We start from the raw sequence: 25,760 nt of genomic DNA on the forward strand, positions 1-25,760 counted from the left end.
GGATTATTTGTGTTTTACATGTCTGTGGTCTACATAAGAAAATACAGAAGGTGTATTGTGAGTGTAAGGATTACTTTTGAATAGGAAGGAGGGCAGTTCAAAGGCAACCAGCTGGTGGAGGATTCTAAAGCAGTCGTTTGTCTCCCTCTGGTGGGTACTTGTGGGAATTACTCACATTCCCTCCTAGGGCCTGCTTTGACCTCACTGGTCTGGGAAATAGATACCACCACAGTCTGTCAACCCAAATCCCAGGCTGCTTGTCAGGGATGGAGGGACTTCACTGAAGATTTCATGCAAATCGAAGCAGACCTAATGTAAGGAATACAATGGAGTCTGCTCTTCTAAGGATGTGGCATTTCAGCAATATCCTTGTGTTAATTTTAGTATCAATCCCCCCTCCTCATGGCACCCTCCACATACTTTAATATAAAACAAAAAGCAGGTTCAATTCAGAATCTTACACCCTCCCTAGCCCCCCCCCCCAAAGTGTGCAAGAAACTTGTAGAGGAGAAGGATGCCCTCTACTGGCTTGGATAAGTCCTTCATGCTCCGGTTGCTCTGAAGCTCCTAGCAGAATTTCCTTCCTGGTCCTTTCTGAGTTTGAGGACCACCTCCTCCCACTGGGTGATATTAGTTGCACATTTGTAATTTGTAAGTAAGATGAATGAATCACTGGAAATCAGATTAAGTTGATAAATGCTTTGTATGCACGCAGCACACAGCCGTTCCTGAACTACAGTAGATGGTCTCTGGGGTCCACGTGGCTGAGGTTTACTTGCTCTTCCGTGGAAGAAGACTGAGTCTGTTCTGCTACGTGGATGTTGCCTCCTAGTGGGAAGACCCTGAAATGCAGAATCCCCCACATTTAGGTGTCTCCTAAGTCAGACTAATTCCTTCCTTGGTTACCCATGCTCCTTAAAAAAAAAATAAATCACTTTTTACCAGCCTGGTGCCAGTAGCTTATGCCTGTAATCCTAGCTGCTTGGGAGGCTGAGATCTGAGGTTCGTGGTTCAAAGCCAGACCAGGCAGAAAAGTCTATGAGACTCTTATCCCCACTTAACCACTAAAAAGCTGGAAGTGGTGCTATGGTTCAAGTGGTAGATCTCTAGCCTCAAGGTGAAAATAACACTCAGGGACAGGGCCCAGGCGCTACTAGGACTGGCACCTAAAAGCACTTTTTACAACTGCATCATTCACTAGATGTTCTGGGGCCGTGTCGGGGCAGCGTCCAGGCGGGTTGGGATGAGACGGTCGCTTGATGTGTGCAGCTAGACACAGTCCTGGTCTTCAGTCCACGGACTGCAGCCATGCACTGACGCATCCGAGTTGATTTCCAAGTCCTTAGCACATCTGACCCCGGGGCTCCCCTCCAACTGGACTGAAGACCCGCACAGCCACCTTCCCAGCTTCTCACGGATTGGCTTGTCTCTCCCGGTAACACTGGGGGCACCTGGCTCCTCCCAGTCCTCCCTACTCCCTGAGAATCAATGGTCCTCCTTTGGCATGGCCTGGGTCTGTGGCCAGCAGCCAGCAGCAGTGTGTGTGTGGGCCCCGTCCATCTGCTCATTAGAAAGTTAAGCTTCTTAGCCAAACATGGCAGTATAAACCTGTAATCCCAGCACTCAGGAGGCCAAGGAAGAGGGATCAGAGCTATGTTTGAGGCCAGCTTGGGCTATAGAGCAAAACTCTGTTCTCACAAAGACACAGGTTCCCCAGGAGGCTGGGGTGAGGGGAGCCTGGTTGGAAGCCAGCCCCCCCTTCCCGGGCAGCCGCATGCTCTGGGTTCCCTCGGTAGGTTGAGGGAAGCAGTTATTTGGGGGGGGGGGCAGAGTGCGGGGAGGTTTCTGTTGAGCACAGCTCGGGAAAATCATGCGCTGTCTCACGAGGGAGGGCTGGATATGTCCTCCGCGACTAGTAAAAGGACCCCAGGGTGGCCCTTGGACTCGGGGGCTCCCCTGTGAGATGACTCTGAGCCAGACCCATGTCTCTGTTTCGTACACCCCTGGTGAGATGCGGGGGGGGGGGGGGAGGCGGCTTACAACCAATGATGACTAGAGCTTAAATCCAACATACCCTAAAACTTCTAGATGGTTCTCCACTCTTAAGAATACAGCTAATTACTGTAGTAAAGGAAGGTCTCCTATGGAGGAACAATTAAGGGAATTAGTACCACTCTCAAAGACTGAAAGGATGCTCAGTAATGCCTAAACACACTTCCACATGGAGACAGTGGAGAGGTCACTGCAGATATGCATTCTGACATATTATTCTTTCCCTTCCTCCTCTCTGGCCATACTGGACTCTTCTGTTCCTGAAACCCTGTGCGTGGCACCCTCCTGGGGGGCTGGCCATCCACTGGCCTGGTTTTCTCTAGCATCAACCTAACTTCTTAACTGGCATTTCCCTCACAAGAAAACTACAATATCGAGTAAACTGAAGGAAATATGTACAATGTCCATATTGTAAAAATGATGAAATATTTATATAAAAACTAAAGAATACATAAGGAAGTGGAGACATATACTAGGTTGCATGGATTGGGAGATTCAATATTACTAAGATGTCAATTCTCTCCAAATTGATCTAGTTAATATTTTCATACAAAATTCTAGCAAGACTTTTTTTTGTAGATATAGAGCTAATTCTATATGGAAATGACAAGGGATTTTTTTTTTCAAAAGATTCAATTTTAGAGAGAATCCAGAAAACACACCTTTATTTATATGGAAATTAAACTTTTTTCACAGGTGGTACTGGGGAAACTGTCCAGTTGAAGGGAAAAATTCTCTCTCTCAAAATTAAAATCTTTAAAAATTATTTTTATTTTATTGCCAAGGTGATGTGCAGAGGGGTTACAGCTATATAAATAAGGTCATGAGTATATTTCTTTTTGTACAGTGTTACCCCCTCCCTCATTTTTGCTCACAAATTAAAATCTTATGCCCAGGAAAAGCGTACTTCAAAAATGAGAGAATAGGCTGGGTATGGTGATACATGCCTATAATCCCAGCTGCTCAGGAGACAGAGGTAGAGGGATTAGTCCGAGGCCTGTCTGGGCCAAGGTGGGAGATTGGACCAGAGAAACAAGCTAGAAGCAAGAACACTGGGTCATGGCTCAAATGGTGTTCACCTGCCTAGTGAGTGTGAGGTCCTGAGTTCAAATCCCCAGTTCCGAAAAAAGAAAGATAATAAATGCCTTTTATCACCCATAAGAGTGAAGAAATTCATCACTAGGAAACAGGTACTAAAGGGGAAAATAAAGTTTTCTTCAGGCAGAAGAAGAAGTGAAAATGTGGAATTTCTGGGAGAAATCAAGAATAACAAAGTGGACAAGTCTGTAGGTAAACATTCACTCTACACATTAATAATGATTCCTCGGTGTCATCTTGATTTAGAGTCATGTTTATAAAAAGCAACTTCACAGAGTTAGACAAAAAGCAAACATCAATGTGGATAAATATTTTATTTGAACACTTTAAAGTTTCACTCCATAGCCAGAGGGTGAGAGGGTGAAGTTCAGCAAACTCACACAGGAGTAGCTGATTTGCGTGGTACCGTTCCAAGTCCTTTGAGAGATTTAAAATTCTGAAAAGAAATTGCACATTTCCCTCATGCTATCTGTGCTCACAGAGGACTCCAGGACAATGGCGAAGTCAGTTATTTTGTAGAAACACTTTAACTCCTGCCCCAGAGCTTCCTGCTGTCCCGAGAGTTGTACCTTATGGTCCCTCTCAAAACAGTCGAAGGATGTGGCTGTCATTCTCCTCCACATTCAGGACTGGGGAATTCCACAGCCCAAGGGAGACTGGCTCACCAAGCAAAGCGAGTCTCATTTGATCATTAAAAAAATTAAAAAGAGCCACACATCTGAATTCTGAAAACCACTGGCCTGTCCAGAGGGTCAGTGTTTGCTTGCCTTGAATTTCAGCGCCACACTGTTGATGCAAAACCTCTGGCCACTGGGCGCGGGTCCATCCGGGAACACGTGGCCAAGATGAGCGTCGCACTGCAGTGGAGAAAAAGTGCTGTCAGTCACCCTGAGGCAAAGCTGCTTCAGTAAGGCCAGACACACAGGCCCCTGGCCAGCCCCCGCCAGAGCCCAACATCCCTCCAGGAAGCAAAGGCTCTTTCATCAGAATTCGGTTACAGCCAGGGGCCGCAGGCTCACGCCTATAATTCTAGCTACTCAGGAAGTTGAGGTTTGGGATCATGGTTAGAAGCCAGCCTGAGCAGGAAAGCCCGTGAGATTCTTATCTTCCATTAACATGTAAAAAGCCAGAAGTGGAAGTGTGGCTCAAGTGAATGAAAAAGCTAAGGGACAGTGCTTCTCAGGCCCTGAGTTCAAGCCTCAGTACCTGCATCAAAATACCCAAAATTGATTACAAAATGAAAGAATAAACAGCACCATGTGAAGGGGGGATTATTCAATTTAGACCATGACTTACTCATCTACAAAATGGGGGATAAGGGTTTAACCTATTTATGATGGAAACAACACATATCCGGTTAATAGTAACACAATTCCTAGGTGAGTCTCAGTAAGTATGGTTGATAGTGTGCATTTATTTCTCTAAAAAGGCAAAACTCACTATGTTCCTTTCATCTGTTATAAAACCCATGAATCCACCAGGCACCAGTGGCTCATGCCTCTAATCCTAGCTACTCAAGAAGCTGAGATCTAACAATCAGAGTTGAGAGGCAGCCCAAGCAGAAAAGTCCCAGAGACTCTTACTCCAAATAACCAGTAAAAAGCCAGAACTGGAGATGTGGCTTAAGTGGTAGAGCACCAGCCTTGAGTGAAAAAAAGCAGTTCAGGCCCACAAAAACAAAAACAAAGCAACCAACAAACAACAACAAATGCATGCACCAGAAAATGTGAGTGACCAAGGATACGAAGATGAGCTTGCTCTCTGGGATTTAAGTCACTCCCCGGGACTGGCCACCAGAAGCATGCTCTGCCTGTGAGTGAGCCAAGGAAGCAGCCTTAGGTAGGGAGGGGCCAGCCATGTGAATGTCAAAGGTCAGCTCCTTCCTTCCCACTTCCTGTTCCTGTTTCCGCAGAGGCTAAGAAAGCCTTTCACTGTCATCTGAGGAGCCCAGGGTTAGGGCATGGGAGGACAGGCCCATAATGGGCGAGAGTACCACTCCACTTGTTGGGATGACAAAGTGCCTCGCGGATGAACAGATGCCAAGGACCGGTCGACTCCCTGTAGCACGCTTGGTGGAAGCAGAGAAAACAAAAGCATGCAAAACACACCTGCTTGCAGACCACCTCTGTGCGAGCAGATCCCAGAGAGGTGTCCAGGCGTCTCAGTATCCCTGTGCGGCTTTCATCAGAGCCGGAAGTACCGTGAGCCTCTGAAAACGAAGGCCAGCCAGTCCCGGAGCAGAACTTCTTCTCAGAGCTGTGGAAGACAGTCCCCGCCCCGCAGTGACTAAAGCCTGCTGCTACTAGACCAGAGTGCTGCACACCCTACCACTGCTCCCGTGAGCAGACCTGGTTCCTGCTTCCCTTGGACAGTCCCCAACTCAGCTCAAAGGGCAGAGCCACAGACACGTTCCTCCTGCCTTTCCAGGTAAAAGACACTGCCTGCTCAGCCTGAGAGGCTGGGCTGCTCCTCGGCTGCGAATGATTTCCTTCTCTATGTCTCATCTAAAAAACTTGAGAGTGTTGTAAACTTTCCTGCCAGGAACGGCAGATCAAATTAATGTGTTCCAGCCTGGTGACTCACGCCTGTAATCCTAGCTACTCAGGAGGCTGAAGTGTGAAGGATTGATGTTCAAAGTCAGCCTGGATAGAAAATCCTTCAAGACTCTATCTCTAATTAGCAAAAGGCTGGAGGTGAGGCTCAAATGGTAGAGCATCAGCCGAGCAAGCATGAGGACCCGAGTTCAAATCCTGATACTGGCAAAACACAAAACAAGAATCCCTGTGTTCTAGATGTATAAAGGGGAGAAAAGAAAGGAGAGGGGTGGGGGGGGGGTGATCTGGTTGAAGTGGTAAGACTTAGCAGTGGAAACTTCTAGGTCTCTAAACACAGTGTCTGGCTGCCTTGGGGATTCAACACGGCCCCTGCCTGTCGTTCTGTGACATGCAAAGCAGGCGAGCCAGGGGACGTCCTGAAGCTGGACCCTCACCTGCGACCCATCGGCCTCAAGGACAGTGAGGATTGGGGAATGCTGCTGGTGCACATTCACACTTATCATGATGCTAGCCCAAAGGAAGCGACTGAGTGCCAGGGTCATGGGAGCAAACCAGGCTCTGTGGGGAGAGTGGCAGCCAGCACAGGGATGGGGGTTGGGGGGTGGGTTAACAAGAGGCACAATGAACCCCCCTTTCTTTCATGACTAAGGTATGCTAATGAAAATGAGGCTTCTACCACGATGTGTTTTTGTGCCTGAACTCAAGGCCTGGGCACTATCTCTTCAGCTTTGTTTTGCTCAAGACTGGTGCTCTACCACTTGAACCACACGGCTTTGCTTCCTGCTTTGTGCTGATTAATTGAAGACAAGGGTCTCAGAGACTGTCCTGCCCGGGCTGGCTTTGAGCCACGTTCCTCAGATCTCAGCCTCCTGAGTAGCTGACAGGTGTGAGTTTTATTCACAAGTGTTTCTGGGTGCCTGCCTTTCTCACTGCAGGGAGCTGGTCTGCAGGGAGGTCTCACGAACACACTGATGTGCGCAGATGGAACAGCTGGAACAGCTGGCAAGAGGAAGACATGTAACTTGCAACTTGCTCCGGAAGACGCCCCATTGTCAGGGCTGGGGGGGCAGGGTCAGTGGTAGACTAGTGTTTTTTTTATTAGTATTAGAAAACAACAACAACAACAACAAAAGACTTCAATCCATTCTCTAAGAGCCTGCATAGAGAAGCTCCCATAAATGTCACTGGGAAATGGCTGAAAGATTTCAGAGGACAGGGAGATGGCTCTCTACCTAAAAAAGAAACAACTGACCATTAAGCCCTGCCCCAGGCTGAACAAAGAACGGCGAATAATGGAATCCCTAGGCTGCCTGCACAGAAAGCTCAGCGGAGAACAAAATGAGCCAAAGGGGACAGTGTGACACAGAGATGCTCAGTCACCCCCAAATTATTGAGGTTCCTTGAAAGCTTCTGTCTACATGATTTACATCAATGTTTAACAAGTCAGAAATTACAGATGATAACTTAAAACATAGGTATGCGTTTAATTTTTATTGTTCAAGACAGTCTGGCTATGAAGTCCAAGCTAGCCTGGAACCTGAGATCGTCTTACCTCAGCCTCCTCAGAGCTGGGATTACAAGTGTAATATGGAGGTCAGATCTGGCCAGCAAAAGAGGGCAGAAGCTGACGCCATCTCCACTATGTCCTCAGCCCCTTCTGCTCAGAAGCCCGGGAAGATTCCCTCTCCTTGTAAACAATAGTGGGGGGGGGGGCGCCTCCCCAATCCACATGCCAATTGGCGTGCCTGGATTCCTACAGGAAGGGAAGTCCCATCTCCAGGTAATGGGTGTTCCTGAACCCCAAGAGACAGGGGCGCGCACATGGCCTATAAGTTACTGAACCTGTCTGCCAAGTGCTTGGAATTGGGAGCTTCCTGTGACCCAGCCCCCTTACCTGACCCTATTTAGGGGTGGGCCAGCTCAGGCGCCATTACGCCATGCCACATGTTGAGTCTGGTGTCTCATCCCCATGGCGTCCCAGTTCAGCTCTCCATTGGAGCTGAATTGGTTTGTTGGTAATTGGGAATCCCCCAAAAGTAAGTCTCTGCACCACTGTCCTGTTTTGTGTTATATGTTTTTCTGAAATCTGGGACAGGTCCATCTGGAACTTCCCCAATCAATCCATCTTTTTACTTGAGACTGTCTCTGAGTGGTGGACTCTTGGAGGGATGGGGAACCCTCCCCCCTTGGACGCCATTACAATAGGCACACACTACCATGCCAGGTTTGAACAGAACTTTTTTGGTGTTCGCTAGTTTGGGGGCTTGAATTCAGAGTCTTGAGCTCTCTTATCTGCTTGCTTGCTCATGGCTGATGTTCTACTACTTTGAGCCACATCTCTAGTCTGACATTTTGCTGAGGAATTGAAGATGGAGTCTCACAGACTTTTCTGCTGGCTCTGAACTGTGACCTATCAGGTTGCAATCTCCTGAAAAGCTAGACTTAAGGAGTAAAACATCTGTGCTCAGTTTGACAGAGCATTTTGGGGACAATTATATTTCCTGTAATATGCCAGGTACTTTGTGAGCAGGGTTGTATTGTTTACACTTTTGCAAACCTTGTAACTGTCTGTTTTGAAGACAACTGAACCTTTTCTATGTGCCTCTGCACTCAGTCTAATGCCAAGAAGTTTTGACTGAGCCACAGGAAAAGGCCGGGAGGGGGTGTAGCCAGTAGTAGGGGTGCACTGGACCAGCATGAGGTGAGGCGCAGGGTTCAACGCAAAGAAAAGTTATTGTCTAACCTGGATGGATACACAGTTGGGAAAAACATCACCGGGATGGTCTCCTAGAGAGGCCTCAGGGGCTCACAGGGTTCTCTTTAAACATCTTAGAAATAAGGATTTGACTCCCACAAGATTTGGGTATAAAGCTAGGTACCATGGCTCACATCTGTAATCCCAGCTACATCAGAAATATAGGTAAGAAGATCATGATCTGTGGCCAGTGCTGGGAAAAAGAAAGTGAGATCCTACCTGAAAAGTAAATAAAGCCAAGAAGCCTGGAGGTATGGATAAAATGGTAGAGCCCCTACCTGGTAAGGGCAATGCCCTGAGTTCAAATCCCAGTGTGCCCTCCCTCCCTAAATGATTATGGATTTCACATCCTTATGTGCTACATCTGTGTGTCCCAGGCAAACTATTTAATCTTCTGGCATTAGGCTACTGAGGTCACAGAATACCAACAGCATCATTACCTCAGACGACTGCTGACAGGGCCACTGGGCTAGTGAGCACAGCAAGCTCAGAATAGTGCCTGATGCACTAGCGATTATTTTTAATATCATTATTATGATAAATATCCCTGACCTCTGAGCAGCCCTGGGTCCAACTACAAGAGTGTACATGTTCAGGTCTCATGTAGCTCAGTGGCCTAGCATGAAGAAAGCCCTGAGCCTGATCCCTAGCACTGCCAAGGAAGGAAGGAGGGAAGGAAGGAAAGAAGGAAGGAAGGAAGAAGGGAAGGAAGGAGGGAGGGAAGAAGGAAGGAAGAAGGAAGGAAGGAAGGAAGGAAGGAAGGAAGGAAGGAAGGAAGGAAGGAAAACTTCACCTGGCCTTTTTTTTTTTTTTAACAGGGAAACATAGCAGTTTTAACCACAGCCTTTCTATCCTCAGCATCAGATAAACTACTGATTATTAAGGAAATTTTGATAGAGAACTATGAATATGATAAAGCTCTCTAAAATGAGTGACTCTAAAGCTAATAAAAATGTCTTTTAAAATGCTTTACTGGAAGCAATGAACCTTCACTGATGCAATTCAGCAGATTCTCAAGATTTTACTAGGCAATATAAGGGGCTCCAATCACCAACTTAGGATGGAGAACCAAAGCATTAAGGCCAATCAGAAATTCCAAGACACACATTTAAGAAAGTAACTGAGGTTAAACCTCATCCCTTCAAACAATTCTGGATCACACTTCCTAGGGCTTTCCTTTTGCTTCATTTGCTTTCCCACCATTTCTGGATATTCCATAGCCACCCAGCAAGATCAAGGCATCTAGAGATAATGTCAACCTAATCCTAGCCTTTTACAATTCCCATTCATTTGAAGGATTGGGCTCATAAGAGGTTTGCAAACAGTATTACTCAGATGGGACATGTGCAGAAAATGGACTGCTACCAGGCTCTCAGATTCCTGTGTGTGTGCTTGTGTTGGTACTGGGGCTTGAACTCAGGACCCTGTGCACTCAAGGCTGATACTCTACCACTTGAGCCACAACTCTACTTCTGGCTTTTTTTTCTGGCTTTTTTCCTGGCTAATAGGAGATAAGTCTCTCACTTTTGTCTGCTTGCATCAGCTTCAAGCAGTGGTCCACAACACTCAGCACCTGAGTAGCTAGGATTACAGGTGTGAGCTGAGGCGCGCCGTAAATTCCTACTCTGATAGGACCATGAAATATGTGACCTCACAATGCATTAGTAGAGGCAGAAGCCCCTCACAAATGGGCACCGTTCATCTCGACACCATGGGACGTGAGGGGGACTATGGTAAGTCTGGCAGAGGTGGCTGGAGACAGGGTCTGGGAAGGGAGCTTTGGGGGTGAGGGGCTTTTCTACTACTATGAATTGACACAGCAAAGAACCCAAGCAAACACAGACGCCAAGCAGTGGGACTTCCCACTCTCCCCAGCTGTGAGCCAAACAAACCTTATTTCCTTATAAATCACCCATGTCTGGTGTTCTAACACAAAACAGACTAAGAGCTTGAGTAAGGTCCTTAAAGATCTGGGACATTCATTTTCATGTCTCCCATTGTACCTCCCTTCATAATTGATGTCTGTAGAAAATTTGCTTTCCTTCCTTCCTTCCTTCCTTCCTTCCTTCCTTCCTTCCTTCCTGCCTGCCTGTCCTAGGGTTTGAACTCTGGGCCTTGGTGCTTTCCCTGAGCTTTTGTGCTCAAGGCTAGTGCTCTGCCACTTGAGCCACAGTTTCATTTCCTGTCTTTTTGTAGTTTATTGGTGATAAGAGTCTCACGGACTTTAATGCCTGGGCTGGCTTTGAACTATGATCCTCATACCTTTTTTTTTTTTTTTTTGCCAGTCCTGGGGCTTGAACTCAGGGCCTGAGCACTGTCCCTGGCTTCTTTTTGCTCAAGGCTAGCACTATACCCCTTGAGACACAGTGCCACTTCCGGCTTTTTCTGTTTATGTGGAATGGAACCCAGGGCTTCATGCCTGCTAGGCAAGCACTGTACCACTAAGCCACATTCCCAGCCCCATCTTCAGAGCTCAACCTCTTGAGTAGCTTGGATTACAGGCATCAGCCTGTCAGTTTTCATACTGTGGCAGTGCTAAGCAGTGGGAGGCGCCACACATCCTCAGTCAGGAAGCACTTACTGGGCACCTCCACTTCAGTTTCCTAGAGTGGCAGTGGCAGATTACATGCCACAGTTGTAGAGTTAAAGGCCCCAGATGGATGTGTCGGCAGGGCCAAACTCTTCTGGAGACTTGGGGAACCCCTTGTGCCCCTCCCAGACTTCTGGAAAGAGCTAGCAGTCCCTAGATTCAGTTGCTGCTTCCATCTTCGTGTGGTACCCTTTATGACTGTGTTTCTTCTCTTCTTGCAAGACACTGAAACGCTGCAACACCTTTGTCTCTGTGACCTCAAAGATGGAGTCCGTGGACACAAAGGAAGAAGAAGAATGGCAAAGAGTTACTGAAGATAAAGATAAGCAGAGAGCAGGACACCGATGGCTCACACCTGTAACTGTGGTGACTCAGGAGGCTGGGATCTGAGAGTCACTGTTCGAAGCTAGCCCAAGCAGGAAAGTCCAAAGCTTAAGTGGCCCTGTGGCTCAAGTGGTAAAGTGCTAGCCTTGACCAGAAATGCTCAAGGACAGTGTCCAACCCTGAGTTCAAGCCCCAGGACTGGCATGTGTGTGCACATGTGCATGCACACACACACACACACACACACACACACACACACACGAGCAGAGCTCCTGCTGACAAGAGGGGTAGCGAGGGAGGGAGAGCAGTGCTTGAGGCGTGTGGTGCAGGGTTAATAGGTATCTGTAGGAGACAGCTACATAGTTCTTAAGATCATATTAGTCTCCCCAGGCCCAACCAGAGGCTTCATGCAGCCTGCACAAGCTTTCCCATGTGTCAGTGAGCCCTTGTGACTGGACTCTCACTCCAGTGTTCAACTATGGGGTCTAATCAGTGCACTGCTCACGTGCGAGCTTCCAAGGGCAAGGGGCGGTGATAGGACGCCCAGGGCTCTCCTACAGACTGCTCAAGGCCAGGGGAAAGCTGCAGAACTCCTCTGTGGAAGACAGCCTTCACCCTGATTGCCTCTTTTTTTCCTGCTTATCCGATCTTAACCCATTATATCTGCAATAATCCTTTTCCACCCAAAGTCACAACCATGGGTTCTGGGTTCTGAGAAACACAGTTCAACCCAGGAGGTCTCTGAAGGAAGTCAATGATCAAGGAACTCCAGCAGCCTGTCAGTTTCATCTCCTTAGCTAAATGAATGCTTTAAGCCATTGTGAAGGTAAGTCCTAAACAGTGTGCTACTGAGTAATAAGAATCTGGAGAAGACAACAACCAAAAACAAGTCCAAACCTAACACGTGCTATGGGCAAGCAACTTCATGGAGAACTCCAGGCCCTAAGAATACACAGAACTTCTGGGAGTGGACAGAAGGGGCGAGAAAGCCCCAGGGGGCCACGCAGAGGGAGGGGACAGGCTGTAGGTGCAGGAAGTCAGAGGTTATAGTTCCTGGGTTTGCTTTGTTAAGTTAGTATTTAGTTTTGGTTGACCAACTTTTTTTGCTTTGTTTTGACTCTCTATGAGCTTTTATCTACTTACACTAGCAGAAAGCTTGTCACGCATATATCCTTATGTCCCTCATTCTCAGCTAAAGCGGCAGGAAACATACAACTGAAACAAACTCAAAAGTTCTTTAAAAAAAAGAAAAAAGAAACATTAACTTTGCATTTAAAACTCAATGGCTGAGAAGAAACACCCAGGGGTCATGGTTGGCAGTGTGGCCAAGTTTTACACACAGGCTTTAGAGAATCGCCTGGCTGTTCTGTCACTTGGAGCTATTTTGTTCCCTAGGGGATCCAGAGGGGGGCGGGGTTCGTTTCATTTGAGCTAACGCCATGCTAATGTAGGAGCCATTGGTTCTGTGCAACGCTCCTTAAATGAAATAATGTGAAATGAACACGTCCACTTCTCAGCCACATTGGAAAGCTCGGCTACACCCAGCGCAAAGGACATTTCCATGGCCGGAGTGAGTTCTGCCTGTCCGAGACACTACAGGCCAATGCTCTCACTGGATGACATCTTGTTGCTGTCATCACGTGTAGAAAGAGACTACATGTCCACATGTAAAAAGAGACCACAGGCCTGTTGACTTGCCAGCAACAAGGCAGTCCTCTGAACTCTGGCAACATGGCCTTCCTCGGAAAGTTGTCCACTGAAGGCCCACTTCTCTTTCACAGAACCAATTATCTGAACCCGTGTCTCTATTTGTTGTGTGTGCTGGTCTGAGAGCTTGAACTCAGGGCCTGAGTGCTGTCTCTGAGCTTCTTTTGCTCAAGGCTAGTGCTCTACCTCTTGGGCCACAGTACCACTCTCAGGTTTTTCTGGGTAGTTAATTGGAGATATGAGTCTTAAGGACTTTCCTGCTTAGGCTGGCTTCTAACCACCGAACTCAGCCTCCTGAATAGTTAGGATTGTACGGGCATGAGCCACCAGTTCCTGGCCTGTGTCTCCATTTTACTGCTGTGATGTTATGAAGTAAGTATTTGCTATTTGATCTTCTTCCCATTTCCTGGCATATAGCTACTAGAATCTACCCAGTGATCGTGTCTTTTTTTTTTTTTGGCCAGTCCTGGGCCTTGGACTCAGGGCCTGAGCACTGTCCCTGGCTTCTTTTTGCTCAAGGCTAGCACTCTGCTACTTGAGCCACAGCGCCGCTTCTGGTCGTTTTCTCTATATGTGGTGCTGGGGAATCGAACCCAGGGCCTCATGTATATGAGGCAGGACTCTTGCCACTAGGCCATATCCCCAGCCCCAGTGATCGTGTCTTTGTGTGTGCCAATGAGCTGGCTGATGGCTGGCAGTCCCTTGGTAGCTTTGGGATGGGCAGTGGTCACCAAAGCACAACTAGATAGTTAACTGTTTTTCTAAGAAGGAAGACAGGCTGAAGGCTAAGTTGGTCACCAATGGTCAGCGACTGAATCGATCAATGGAGCTGCTATAAGCCCAAATGTCAGGGCCCAGATAATTGAACACATGGAGATTTCTAGAGAATGAGCCCTGAGAGGGCATAGGAAGTCTGGTACCCCTCTCCTGTGTAGACCTATGTGTTTTTCAGAGTTCTGTGAGTTCCTCAGGTAAAGTAATTGAATCCAAAGAGGGGGTGTGGGAACCTCAATCTATAGCCGGTTGGCCACAGCCTTGCATCTGAGGCAGGGACAGGATGGGGATGTCCAGCTGGTGTCAGGTCATGTGATCTCACTCCACCCAGGTCACAAAAGTCTCTGTGTGTTATGTTGTAAAAGTTGGGAGAAAATGGTTTGTTTTTCCAATCACTCCAGGGTGCAAACACCTACTTTCTCCTAGTTTCCCTACAGCCTCCTGGGCTGCCTGTTTCCCTAGTTACCTCCCCACTGGAAGACCATGTGGATAAATGTGGGCCAACTTGGCCCCATGTAGGCACCAGAGAAAATGGACTCTACTTGCTCCTCGTCCTTGCAGGTGGGGTCTGACTTCCCTAATGCAACTGGCTCGCCAGGAAAAGTCTGTCTGCTCAAAGCCTACAGGATAGAAGGAAATTCTGCCTAATGGAAAATTCGCAAGGCTGACTTGATTTATATTTTATTCTAAGCCAATTTAGGGATGATGCCAAAGAAAGGAAAACATCTTTGAAGTTCTATGAAACAGGACTTCAAAGATATTTCCTTTCTTCTTCATTGAATCTATTTTTTTTAAGATGATTTCCTGAATATCTAAACAAAAAAGCTTTTGTTGAAAGATTTTAGATCCAGATTGACTTAGAGGAGGCTTTGAAATCAGGGGACAATTAAATTTCCTTCCAGTTAGTGGATGAGGGTCTGGTATTCACCATCCCGCACAGTGGGGAATCTACCCTCATAAAATCCTAAATTCAATTATAAACCCATTTTCCCTGAGAGAGGTATAGTGTTGTTTTTTTTTTTTAAATCACATGACCAAGAAAATACTAATAGGATTTAACTATCTTTAAATGCTTTCTCTTTAAAAAATTCTAATAGCATTATGGGAAAGAATCTGCCATGATTTTGTTTGCTATTTCCTAGGGTTACATAAAGGAAGAATATAAGCTAAGTCTTGTTAATTGCTCTAAAAGCTGGGGGAGGGGGAAATAAGACATATACATAGCGTCTATGAATATTCCTCTCATACAAACGAGAAGGAAAGTAAAGGCTACCTGGGGGTTAGGAGAGTCGCTCAGTGGCAGAAAAAGTGTTCATCATACATGAAGCCTCAGCACCAAAACTTAAACAAGAAAGGGAATGTATCTAAAACCTCAAATGAGCCTGGGCTGTCTCAACAGAGGGGGAATTGCTCTTCTTCAGCCCCAGCTTCCTCGTCTCACCTGAAGAGGGGAGCATCACAGCACACGCAATGGTACATTCCAGGGTCCTTGTTGTTCAGGTAGGTCCCACTGAAAGGCTGAAAGTAAATGAGACATGGGTGCATGTTTCCCACATCACCAGCAGGAGGCGATGTAGCAGATTTCAACTCCAAGATATAGAGGATGAAGGTGTTGCTCAATGGTAAAGCACTTGCCTACTATCACATGTGAAACCAGGGATTCCATTCTGAGGACCACTAATAAACTAAAGCAAAAGTAAACACCACCACCACCAGGATAAGTTCCCAAATGAAGGAAATGTACTACTTTGATAAAACACAAATACCCCCAGAGAGGAAATTATAACTACCCAAAGAAGTAGCCTGCAGGCTTATTTACAACCTGGTCTTGATTGTATCCAGTATTTTAAATGGGACATAAATAATGCTCTGTATTTACACAGAAGTGTAATAAAAAAATAAAGGTCTATGAAGAAAGACAGATAACAAATCTCGTCCTCTATGATTTGTGAAGCTTTCACTCTCTTCTCAAAAGAGCTAAATGAGGAACTGGGATTCTTGTCTCCACTATGTTGAAATCTCCCATTAAAGCAGATCATAAAGATAGTGGGGGTATGGTCAGTAGTACAGCATTTACTCGGTATGCCAGGAGAGAGAGACTGGGAAGAGAGGAGAGGGAGGAAGAAATAAAATGTCTCCGGAGCACTGACACAGGAGGCCGAGGCGGGACAACTTTAGTGCTTGGGCAGCCCACACACCTCTGTACCCCACCAAAACATCTGAAGCTATCATGTCAACCAAAGAAGGTGGTGGGGAACACCAGTCATAAAATCTGAGGATAGAGGTCCAATCGCCTGCACAAAAAATGAGCTTCTATCTCCAAATAACCAGTGTGGGGAGGGGGAGGGTGTTGGAGCATAACTTCGAAGTAGGCTGCCTGCCTAACAAGTGTGAAATCCTGCGTTCAATCTCCAGTACTCTAAAAAACAAAAACAAATGAATGAAAGAACAAAAAAACCAAACAAAAACCAAAAAAACAAACACTTGCAAGTGAAGCCTCCAATTCCCTGCAGTGTTAAGAGCCTATTTTCAAAGAGCCATGTGACGGACAGTGCAGATCAAGCTTCGGAGCCGTCCAGATGGAGCACTTGGACATTTTCCCTCTTTAAAAGCCCTGTATTCGCTGCAGAATTGTGGATGTAGTGAGCTAGTCCTTCAGGGCCCGGCGGGCCAGGCCCGCCCCCAGCTCAGGCACCCTGGCATCTGGAGGAGGGCTTCCCAGCCAGCCCGTGGTACACGTGCCAGAGGGCTGCCAGCCTCAAGGCTGAGCTACGGAGCTCTGTTCACAAGAACCAGACACCTGGTAAGAGTCAGAAATGCAGTTTCATCATGGCAGGGGACAGATGGGCAGAGGAGTGAAGGAGCACTGTGGTCACAGTTAAGTAAAATAAGAGTAAATAATTCACATAACGAGGAATTGTTCAGCCAACATATTTTAGAGGATGACAGCTACCCGCTATCTTATCTGACTTCTAGTGTCTCCTTCCTCACTCGCTCATTTGACAGATCTGATGATTTATTTAGGACCCAATTCTGCTTCTCATTTATCTGTTCATTTTAGTATTCATGGACAATCCAATGTCTACTCAGTGCTGGGCTGAGTACACACTAGATTGAAGTGTGAGTTCACACTGGGATTAAAACCCATGGTCGTGTGCGTGTGTATGTGTGTGTATGCGTGTACGTGTGCTGGTATTAGGGTTTGAACTCAGGGGCTTGGACTTGCTCTACATGATTACTCATGGCTTTTCTACCTCTAGCCTGGCTTTTTGCTGTTTAATTCAGAGATGAAATCTCACAGACTTTTCTGTCCAGGTTGGCTTCAAACCATCGATCCAACCGATCTCAGCCTCCCGAGTAGCTAGGATGACATGGCACACTTGGTCCTTGTACTTAAAGAATGAGCTGGCGGCTTCGGAGGAAAGTATTACCCCAGACTACGACAGCCAGGCAGAAGAGAGCATGGAGCTGCTAACACGGGACCCTTCACTACCAGGGCCGCTGCCAAGAAGGTGTTCTCAACAAATATTGTCTGACATCATGTAGAGTCTGTTACTATTTCATTTATTCACCCTGCACAGCTGATCAGTGTTTATTATACTGATTATTATAAAATACTGAGTATTATAAAATACTGAGTATATAATACTGAGTATTATAAAATACTGAGTATAATAAAATACTCGGGCAAGCTTTGAAGGATGAGTGAGAGCTGAGCAGACAAGAAGGCGGAAGGGCTTCAGACAGGCAGAACAGTCCAGACAAGGTGAGGTGGGGAGGGAGGACAGGCGGGGCCTGGCCACCATGGAGCTGGACAGCAGGAGGTCCTGCTGAGCAAGGGGAGCCACTGGGAACTGTGCACAGGCCAAGAGCGTGGCCAGAGGTGGCACTCAGAAAGGATCCCTTGCTATCTACGTCAAGAATGGACTGGAGGGGTGAGGATGCAGTCCAGGGGTACAGTTCTGATCCACCCTTGACATGACAACAACAGACAAAAAGAACAAAAACAAAACAGATTGGAGTAGAGGAAAAAGTACCCTGGAAGCAAAGAACAATCAGCTAAGTGACTCAGGAATGCGGGCTTGGTGCGCTCCTGCTCTGGCTGGAAACTGAAATGTGGAGGAGAGAATGAAATGGCTGGCTGGCTCACAGGGCTAGGGGCCAGGGTCAGAGAGAAAAGAAAGCTCAAAGCACCTCCTGGGAGTAAAGTCCCAGGCAGTACTTTGCTTTTTGGTGCTGTCAAAACAATACACTTTGGACCAGACACCTATAATCCTAGATACTCGGGAGGCTGAGATCTGAGGATCCAAGTTATTGACTCTCATCTCTAATTAACCAGCAAAAAGATGGAATTGGAGGTATTGTTCAAGTAGTAGAGCCTTGAGCAAAAACGCTAAGTAAGAGCTCAAGGCCCTGAGTTCAGGCCCCAGTGTCAACACACACACAGACACGCAGACACACAGACACACACGCACACACGCGCGCGCGCACACACACACACACACACCAACAACCACTAGTAAAAACCAACACTTGCTGCAAACAGTGGACCCGTCAAAAGTGATGACTTCAGGCAGGTCATATGGGACTAGTCTCAAAAGTGGAGGGACAGGGCCAGCAGACAACAATGAAGGGACTGGTGTCTGGGAGAAGTCACCACTCCCCAGGGGCCCGTAGGGCAAGGGACCACCAGACCCCATGAGGTGTGGTGGAGGAGGGCCACCTGCAGTAGAGGACCGTAGCTACAGCCACACTGCAGGGATGGAAACCCCAGATCCCTACTATTTCTCTATTCTGCCCACTCATCTCTGACATTTCTTGCTACCTGAATTGAGTCAGCGACCAGGAGACAAATAAAGCCAGGGTAGGGAGAAGCCTGTGGGGGGCAGATGAGGAGGGAACACAGGGAAAGGCCCCCACAAAAGGACCTGCCCCTTCTCTTCTGAACACTGACTTTAGCACTGCTCAGCTGGGCTGCAGCTTTCTTTGGCTAGATGACAGCAAAGACCTAACCTAGTTCTGTTGCCCAGTAAAAAAACATGTGTAACTGAATTCAATCTGGAGTCCCTTGGCCTAACGAAGCTGACAGAGGCTTACAGTTCTGCTGTGTCCTGAAAAGTAAAATGTGAAAAAAGAGCCACTAAAAGGGATTTATAACATTAGTTATAAGGGACGCTGCTCATTTTGTAAAAGGGCCAAATGCAAATAGAATGTACCATCTGTTTCAGAAGCCTACAGATTCTCCGAAACATCTGGCAGAGAATATAGAGGCTGTGTGTTTGCACCAAGCCTTGCCTGCTCTTCACCCAAGAATAAGGGTAGGCTTAGAATATTCTGGTGTGTGTTGCATGTGTGCACACGTATGTGCACACACACACACAAACATAGCTCAGAGCATCACATATATCTCCCTTATGCTATCAACAATAATTCAAATGCAGTCTCTTTCCCAGTGAAGACTTTATTAAAATCCCTCCCACAGGAAGCTGTGAAAAATACCAGCAAAAAGTCTGAATGCTTTAACATCAGGGAACTGGAGGGCTTGATCATGATGACAAGGCCATATGGGAGCTGCCAGCTGTGGAGTTTTCCAGGTACTGACAAAGGAAAAATGTAAATATGTTTGCAATGTTGCTGTACTGTGGGCTATCTGTGGGACCTGATTCACAAGTGAAAATATGGAAGTTCAATAGCTTAATTGCAGTGGCTCTAATTGGACCACTTGTTAAGAATCACAGTGCTGAAAAGAATAATTTTATGAAGAGGAACCAGTGAGGGCTAAATGAAAGCTGAGATTGCAGACTCCAGTTTAAGTAATGTTTCCCCCTCTGAGCCCTCAGTCATTCAATGTCCATAAACAGTTATCTAGTACCATACCCAGACATTATGATAGACACAAGGGGACAAAACACAGCAGCACATGCTATGAAGGGCAAGTACTGTAGAAGTAAACCTGGCTTGGGGCTGAAAGAACGGCTGGCTCCCTGAGGTGAGCTTTGGTCTCAGAATTAAATGGTGGGTCTGAATTCATCAGGAGGAGTCAGGAAAAGGAATGTGGAACACAAGAGCCATCAAGGAAAGGGAGCCCAGAGCACTTTTGAGCTCTTAGTTTTCCAGCACAGAGCTCCAAGGGAAGTATGGCTAGACTTGAGGTTGGGTAGGATACATGGGCCACTGCCTTAGGAATCAGTTAACTCTTTATTACTTTCCTCTTTCCTTGGAAGTGTAGAAGCCTCTGAGGGATCAAAGCTGGTCCTGTTTTCAAATGGCGTCTTTCAGTCTAATACCCGTGGCTCACTCCTGTAATCCTAGTTACTCAGAAGACTGAGATCCAGAGGATCATGGCTTGAAGCCAGCCTGAGCAGAAAAGACTATGGCTCTCAATCTAGAAAACAGGCAGCAAAAAAGCCAGACTGGAGGTATAGCTCAAGTGGTAAAGTACCAGCCATATGCAAGCATAAGGCCCTGTTTTCAAAACTCAGTACTGCCTCCCCCCGCCCCACCCCCAATCCTTCTCTGGTTTTGGCAGCTACACAGTCAGGGTGAGAGATGGGCAGTCTGGCCCAGCATGGCAGAGCAGGGATGGTGGGAAGGGGTTGGAAGGTTCTCCAGAACTGCCATCCAGGCAGTGGGGGTGGGGAGGGGGGTAGTGGCAGATGTGTACAGGGCTAGATTCAGGATTCTACAACTGGACAGATACTGATGCGTACAGAAGGGACCAATGGAAGAGGAGAGATATGCATGATGGACAAGGCTCAGTTGGAGTTTGTAGATGGTCTCCTGGCCCCTCTCCAAACCCTCATCACATCTAACCAGACGCTGGACAGTGGGCCACTCACAGGCTCTGTTCCTTTTTCTCTGGTGACGTAGAACTGCTCAGGGGTCAGTTTCTTCTGCCATTCAGCCTTGGTGAGAGACGGAGACTCACACTGCGTAAGAGACCCTGTAGTGTTAAATAATAAGGAATTTGCTTTATTAAAATTAAAATGCACAATGAGCTTCCCTTTCTACCAGAATGTCCTGTCACCCAGGGATAGCCCTGCCCCATTCTCTCTCTCCATTTCTCCATGCTTACAGGGACAAGAAGACTGGGTTACAAAATGCTTTGAATAACCAGAAATCCATTGGTTTTCTAGTCTTCCTGGGGGCCCAGAAGCTGAGGTAGTTAAAACAGGAGTAACTTCATGCAGAGTAGGTTCTCTTCAAGGTGGAAACTGATCCACCCTTCCTTCCTGCTTTCAGACTAGCATTTCCTGTCAGCACAACCGGGAGCACCAGAGCTATCACACTACTATGCTTCATGGTCTGTCCACTTCTGTCTTATGACTGTTTGGACTCTCTGTGTGTGGTAGTTGGCTTTGAACTCAAGTATAGAACGAGTGCTCTGCACTGAGCCACACCTCCAGCCCATTTTCGTTCATACGGTACTTTAGATAGGGTCTCACGCTTTCCCTAGGACCAGCATGGGGATCCTCCTACCGCCACCTCCCTAGTAGCTGGGATTGAAGGCATTCACCACCACACCTGGTTTGTTTTTGAGGTACAGTCCTAATTATTATTATTTTTTTGCACAAGCTGACTTCGAATGAAGAGCTTCCTGACCTCTATCTACCTCTGGAGAAGCTGGGATTACCAGTGTGGGCCTCCTTGCCCAGACTGTATTACTTTTATATGAGTGAATGTAAACAAATAACTGGAACAATCCACTCTTTGCCAAAGCCAAAGGAAAACTCAATGCTCTGTCTCTCAATAAATGTTCTAATTATCTAATATTAAGAATTTGAAAGATTTTATAATCTCTCCAACTTTTCAACTTACAAATGAGAAGAGGCCCAGAAAAGAGGTTAACCACCCACCCTTGCACAGAAGATGAAATACTAAATGCTGGTGACGTGTGCATGCATATATCAAACACGAAATAAAACTGTGTTTAAAGTTAATTTCTGGGTACACACACACACAAAGTCCTAAATATTCATTTAGCAAGAAAGACATCATCACCAGTTTATGAAATTGCACAATTACATACTTTTAGTATCGTATATTATTGCTTGCTTATGAGTACTTACATTTTATTTAAAGGCTTTTTAAAATAGCAGTACTGGGGTTTAAACTAAGGACGTCAAACTAGCTAGGCTGGTGTTCTACCATTTGAACTATGCCTCCAGTCCTGCTTTTTGGTGGTTATATTTCAGATAAGTTCTTGCTTCCCAGACTTCTAGGTTTAGAACTAGGAGGGAACTTAATTTCTGTAGAAATTTCTACAATAACCCACAATTTCAGTTTAGTCATGAAGGCAAACATCAAATGATGCAGACTGAGAAACAGTCTCTATGGTAGGTGACCAGTACTCCTCAAATGATAAATGAATGTCACCAAGATTTCCTGAACATTGAACTTCGGTTTCCTAACCCTAATGGATGAGAATTTACTGGATGTTGCCCAAACTGATCTGAAAAGGACAATCTTAGATCCCCAAGACCTGTTTCCACCCTAGCTCATCATCACCTCTTTTACACCAAAAGTAGACTGCACAGTGTGGTAGCTGAGTCTTCTAAGCCATTTTGGGGGGTGGGGATGGGTGGGGTGAAGCTACTGATTCAGGACTTAATTCCCTTTCACATTGTGGGATTTTTGTCCTTGCTCTGAAGTATGAAATAAGTTCAAGAGCAACAGCTAAAAGCTAGGAAGTGTGAGTGAGATTGTAAACACAGACCATAGCACTAGACACCAAGTTCACTAGGAATTAGATTTAGGTTGTATTCTAGTCCCTCAGGTTATTTTTAGTAGTTTAACAAGCACACTTCCAAGCTTACCATTTTGTGTAGAATTAGATTCTCCCTTCAAATGACATGAGCAATGCTTTGAACTTAAAGTTAGGCATGGAAGCTCATGGCCACAATCCCAGCTATTCAGGAGACAGAAGCAGGAAGATCTCAAAGTCCAGGCCCAAACACACCGTGCTTACTCTTACTTCAAATTTCCATATTCTGTCCCCTCTACCTTCATATCTCTTTTTTTCTTTTCCTGGCTAGCTACTACTCCACCTTCCAGATGAAGTAGTCTATAGATGTCAGAGCCTGCGGATTGACAGCACTTTTGAGTTCAATGATACCTATACTAATTTCTGCCTGCTGTCTGTCCATTTCTGAGTTTATTGAAATCTCCAACTATGATAGTAGATCGCTAGGTACATATACATTAAGGATTGTTTTGTTTTGGAGAACTGGCCTCTTGTTTATTATGTAATGTCTACCTTTAATCATTGATAACTTTCCCTTCTCTCGTCTTTTCTCAAATTAATATCTTTTTTAATAATCTTTCTTAGCATTAGCTAGCATATTCCTTTACTTTTAGTCTATGTGTTTATAGTAAGCTAATTATGAGGTGTGTGTGTGTGTGTGTGTGTGTGTGTGTGTGTGTGTGTTGTAGGACTGGAGTTTGGACTCCGGGCCTCATGCTCATTCAGCTTGCTTGCCTGGCTGACACCTCTCCCTCTTGATCTATGCCTGTGACCCTTGGAATCTCAGCCTCCTCAGTACAGGTGAGAGCCATGGGCCATAGCACGGTGGGGTTCTTATGGGGCTATTAGTGTCCTTATAAAGAAAAAGATCTATGGGTTGGTAAAGTGTTTGCCTAGTAGGTGCAAGGGAAGGCCTTGAATTTGAGCCCATCACAAAGAGAAAGCAGGGTAGGAGAGAAAGAGACAGGAGGGAGAGGGAAAATGTGAATGCTTGTTCTCTCCATCACACAGAGCAGGGAGGCTATATGAACACTGAGCAAAACCATAGCCACCTCCAAGCCAGAAAGTGGGTCCTTGTCAGGAACCAAGTATGTCAGCACCTTGGTTTTGGGCTTTTCAGCCTCCAGAACTATGAGAAATGAGTGTTTATTGTTTAAACCTCCCATTCTGTGGTATTTTCATATGGAAACCCAAGGTCAGACACAAACTCAGGAAGGGACAGCAAGCCAAGACTCAAGACCCAAGCCAAGACTATCAACAACCAAGCCTTTAACTGCAGAACCTATAGCTGTTTGTCATTCTTTGTGAATGCCTAATTCTTAGTTGCACTGAACTTGAATGATTTACTTAAGTAGTCCTTAACTGATGTGGAGGGAAGCCAATTTCTGGTTCCTAAGAGTAAAACTATTAAAAATGTCTTTGCATATAGAGCTTTGTTCTTTTGAATTATTTCCTTAGAATACATTCCCAGAAGGGGGTGTCTGATGAGTTACACAGCTCCTGGTATGTACTGGTGTCTGGCCAAATTTTAATACAGCTGAGGAACTTCAGAGGTCAGGCTGGCCCATTCATTAGGCTGCTCATGACAGCACCAAGCAACACATGAAGCAGTTTCCAATAAAACCCTATGAAGAGGGATGAGGAGAAAGCTAGCCCACAACTGGGATATTTCCATCACCCGTGGCTCACAGCAAGCCTGTGCCCGGCACTCCGCAGGCTTCGGGCAGATATCAGACCGGCTGACTGAGCCCCTGAGGGGCTGGAAAAGTCATCACTTGGGGTCCTGTTGCATCAGCTGCTGCTCCACATTGCCAAGCTTTTATTTATTTAACACTACATGTTGTAACCTTCAAGGGAAGGCCAGGCTGCTGCCTCATGCCTGTAATCCTACAAAGGTGGAGAGGGGATCCGTCCGAAGCCAGACACGGGCAGAAACATGGCGGCGAGTCTACCCGAAAATTAACTGAAAAAAGGGCTCTACTGGTGGCATGCCTTTCTAAGAACCACCAGTTCCTGAGTTCAAAACACAGTTTGACAAAAACAAGACAAAACCAACCAAACAACAAAACAACCACCACCACAACAAAAACACCCCCCAGGGATTTAAAATAACAGAGTCCCAAACAAGGTAGTACACTTTCAGATATCCCTAAGGGTCTTCAGTGGACACACCGAAAACTGGATTGCGAAGTGGGTCAGCTGAGGAACTGGCCTGGCCTCCACTACACCCCTCCTGGTGGAATGCAAATATGCCCAGTAGAAAAGGAGGGAGGGCAAAGGTATTTCGTGTGCGCATACACACTCATGCACACACACCTGGTCCATTCTCACAGCCGTTAATAACGACGGTCAGTTTAATGAGCGAGCGGAAGTCTAACCCACAGGTCCCCACAGTCCTGTCAGGAAACCCCGCAGGACTCGGGGCGCCGCCCGCCCCCCAGGCGTCCCGCAAGCTCTAGCCCGGAGGCCAAGGGTGGCGGACCGAGGGCGGCGCGCGGTCGCCCGGTCCCGCGCCACCTTCGGGTCCCTCACCCGAAGCCCGCGGATCAAACGTGGCACCTTTGGAGCCTCACATTTTAAACAATAAATACATCACTAAAAAGAGTTTTGTGCACATCCTGGAGAGAAGCTGCGCCTCTCCTGGCTCTCGCGCCGGGCTCGGGGCCTCCCACCACCAGCCACCCGGCAGGCCCGGCCAGGCCGGCGGCGGTCAGGGCACGCGCCGCGGCCCCCCAATCAGGACAGTGAAACCAGAAACCATGAGGGGGGACGGGCGAGGCCCTGTCCTACCTGCGTCCCCGCGGCGCGGCCCCGACAGGCCCCGAAACCCGCGCCCTGGGGCCTCGCGGAGCGGAAGGACGCGGAGAGCTCGGAGGAGGAGCGCCATGCCGGTCCTGGGGCCGCGCCTACGCACAGCCCCGCCCACTCCGCATCGCCTCGCCCCTCTCCCCGTGCGTTCCCAGCTGCTGCCCCGCCCCACACCACATAGCCACGCCCCCTCGTAGCCACGCCCTCCCGCGGTCCTCGCCAGGCCCGCCACTCGCCCGGCCGGGTCCTGGGCCTGGACCTCCACTCCTGCCTTCCCTACCCATCTCGGCCCGTCCACCCTCTTACTTCCCGCCCCCTCCATCTTACACTTCCAGGATCTGTGCTTGTCTCGCC

The 25,760-nt window shown here is 47.1% G+C and overlaps 1 protein-coding gene across 1 annotated transcript; it reads right to left on the minus strand.

The window, feature by feature from the left end:
* Positions 1–2,835: 2,835 nt before the first annotated feature.
* Msrb2 (methionine sulfoxide reductase B2) lies at positions 2,836–25,499 on the minus strand. Its single transcript, XM_048367790.1, has 5 exons — positions 25,389–25,499; positions 20,695–20,798; positions 15,297–15,373; positions 5,259–5,406; positions 2,836–4,007 (listed from the first exon to the last, which is right to left on the minus strand). The coding sequence occupies exons 1-5, from the start codon at positions 25,483–25,485 to the stop codon at positions 3,903–3,905; spliced, it is 531 nt and encodes a 176-aa protein (XP_048223747.1). The 5' UTR covers positions 25,486–25,499; the 3' UTR covers positions 2,836–3,902.
* Positions 25,500–25,760: the final 261 nt, after the last annotated feature.

Source organism: Perognathus longimembris, chromosome 18 (genome assembly GCF_023159225.1).
Source record: "Perognathus longimembris pacificus isolate PPM17 chromosome 18, ASM2315922v1, whole genome shotgun sequence".
Classification (NCBI taxonomy): domain Eukaryota; kingdom Metazoa; phylum Chordata; class Mammalia; order Rodentia; family Heteromyidae; genus Perognathus; species Perognathus longimembris.

What these genes read in the sequence shown, in the direction of transcription:
- Msrb2 (XM_048367790.1), bottom strand. Translation starts at nt 25,485, where the DNA reads ATGGCGCTCCTCCTCCGAGCTCTCCGCGTCCTTCCGCTCCGCGAGGCC. An exon ending in GAGAAAAAGGAACAGAGCCT is followed by an intron (nt 15,374 to 20,694) that starts GTGAGTGGCCCA and finishes ATTTACTTTCAG; the next exon opens with CCTTTCAGTGGGACCTACCT. An exon ending in CAGAGGTGGTCTGCAAGCAG is followed by an intron (nt 4,008 to 5,258) that starts GTGTGTTTTGCA and finishes TCTCCACTGCAG; the next exon opens with TGCGACGCTCATCTTGGCCA.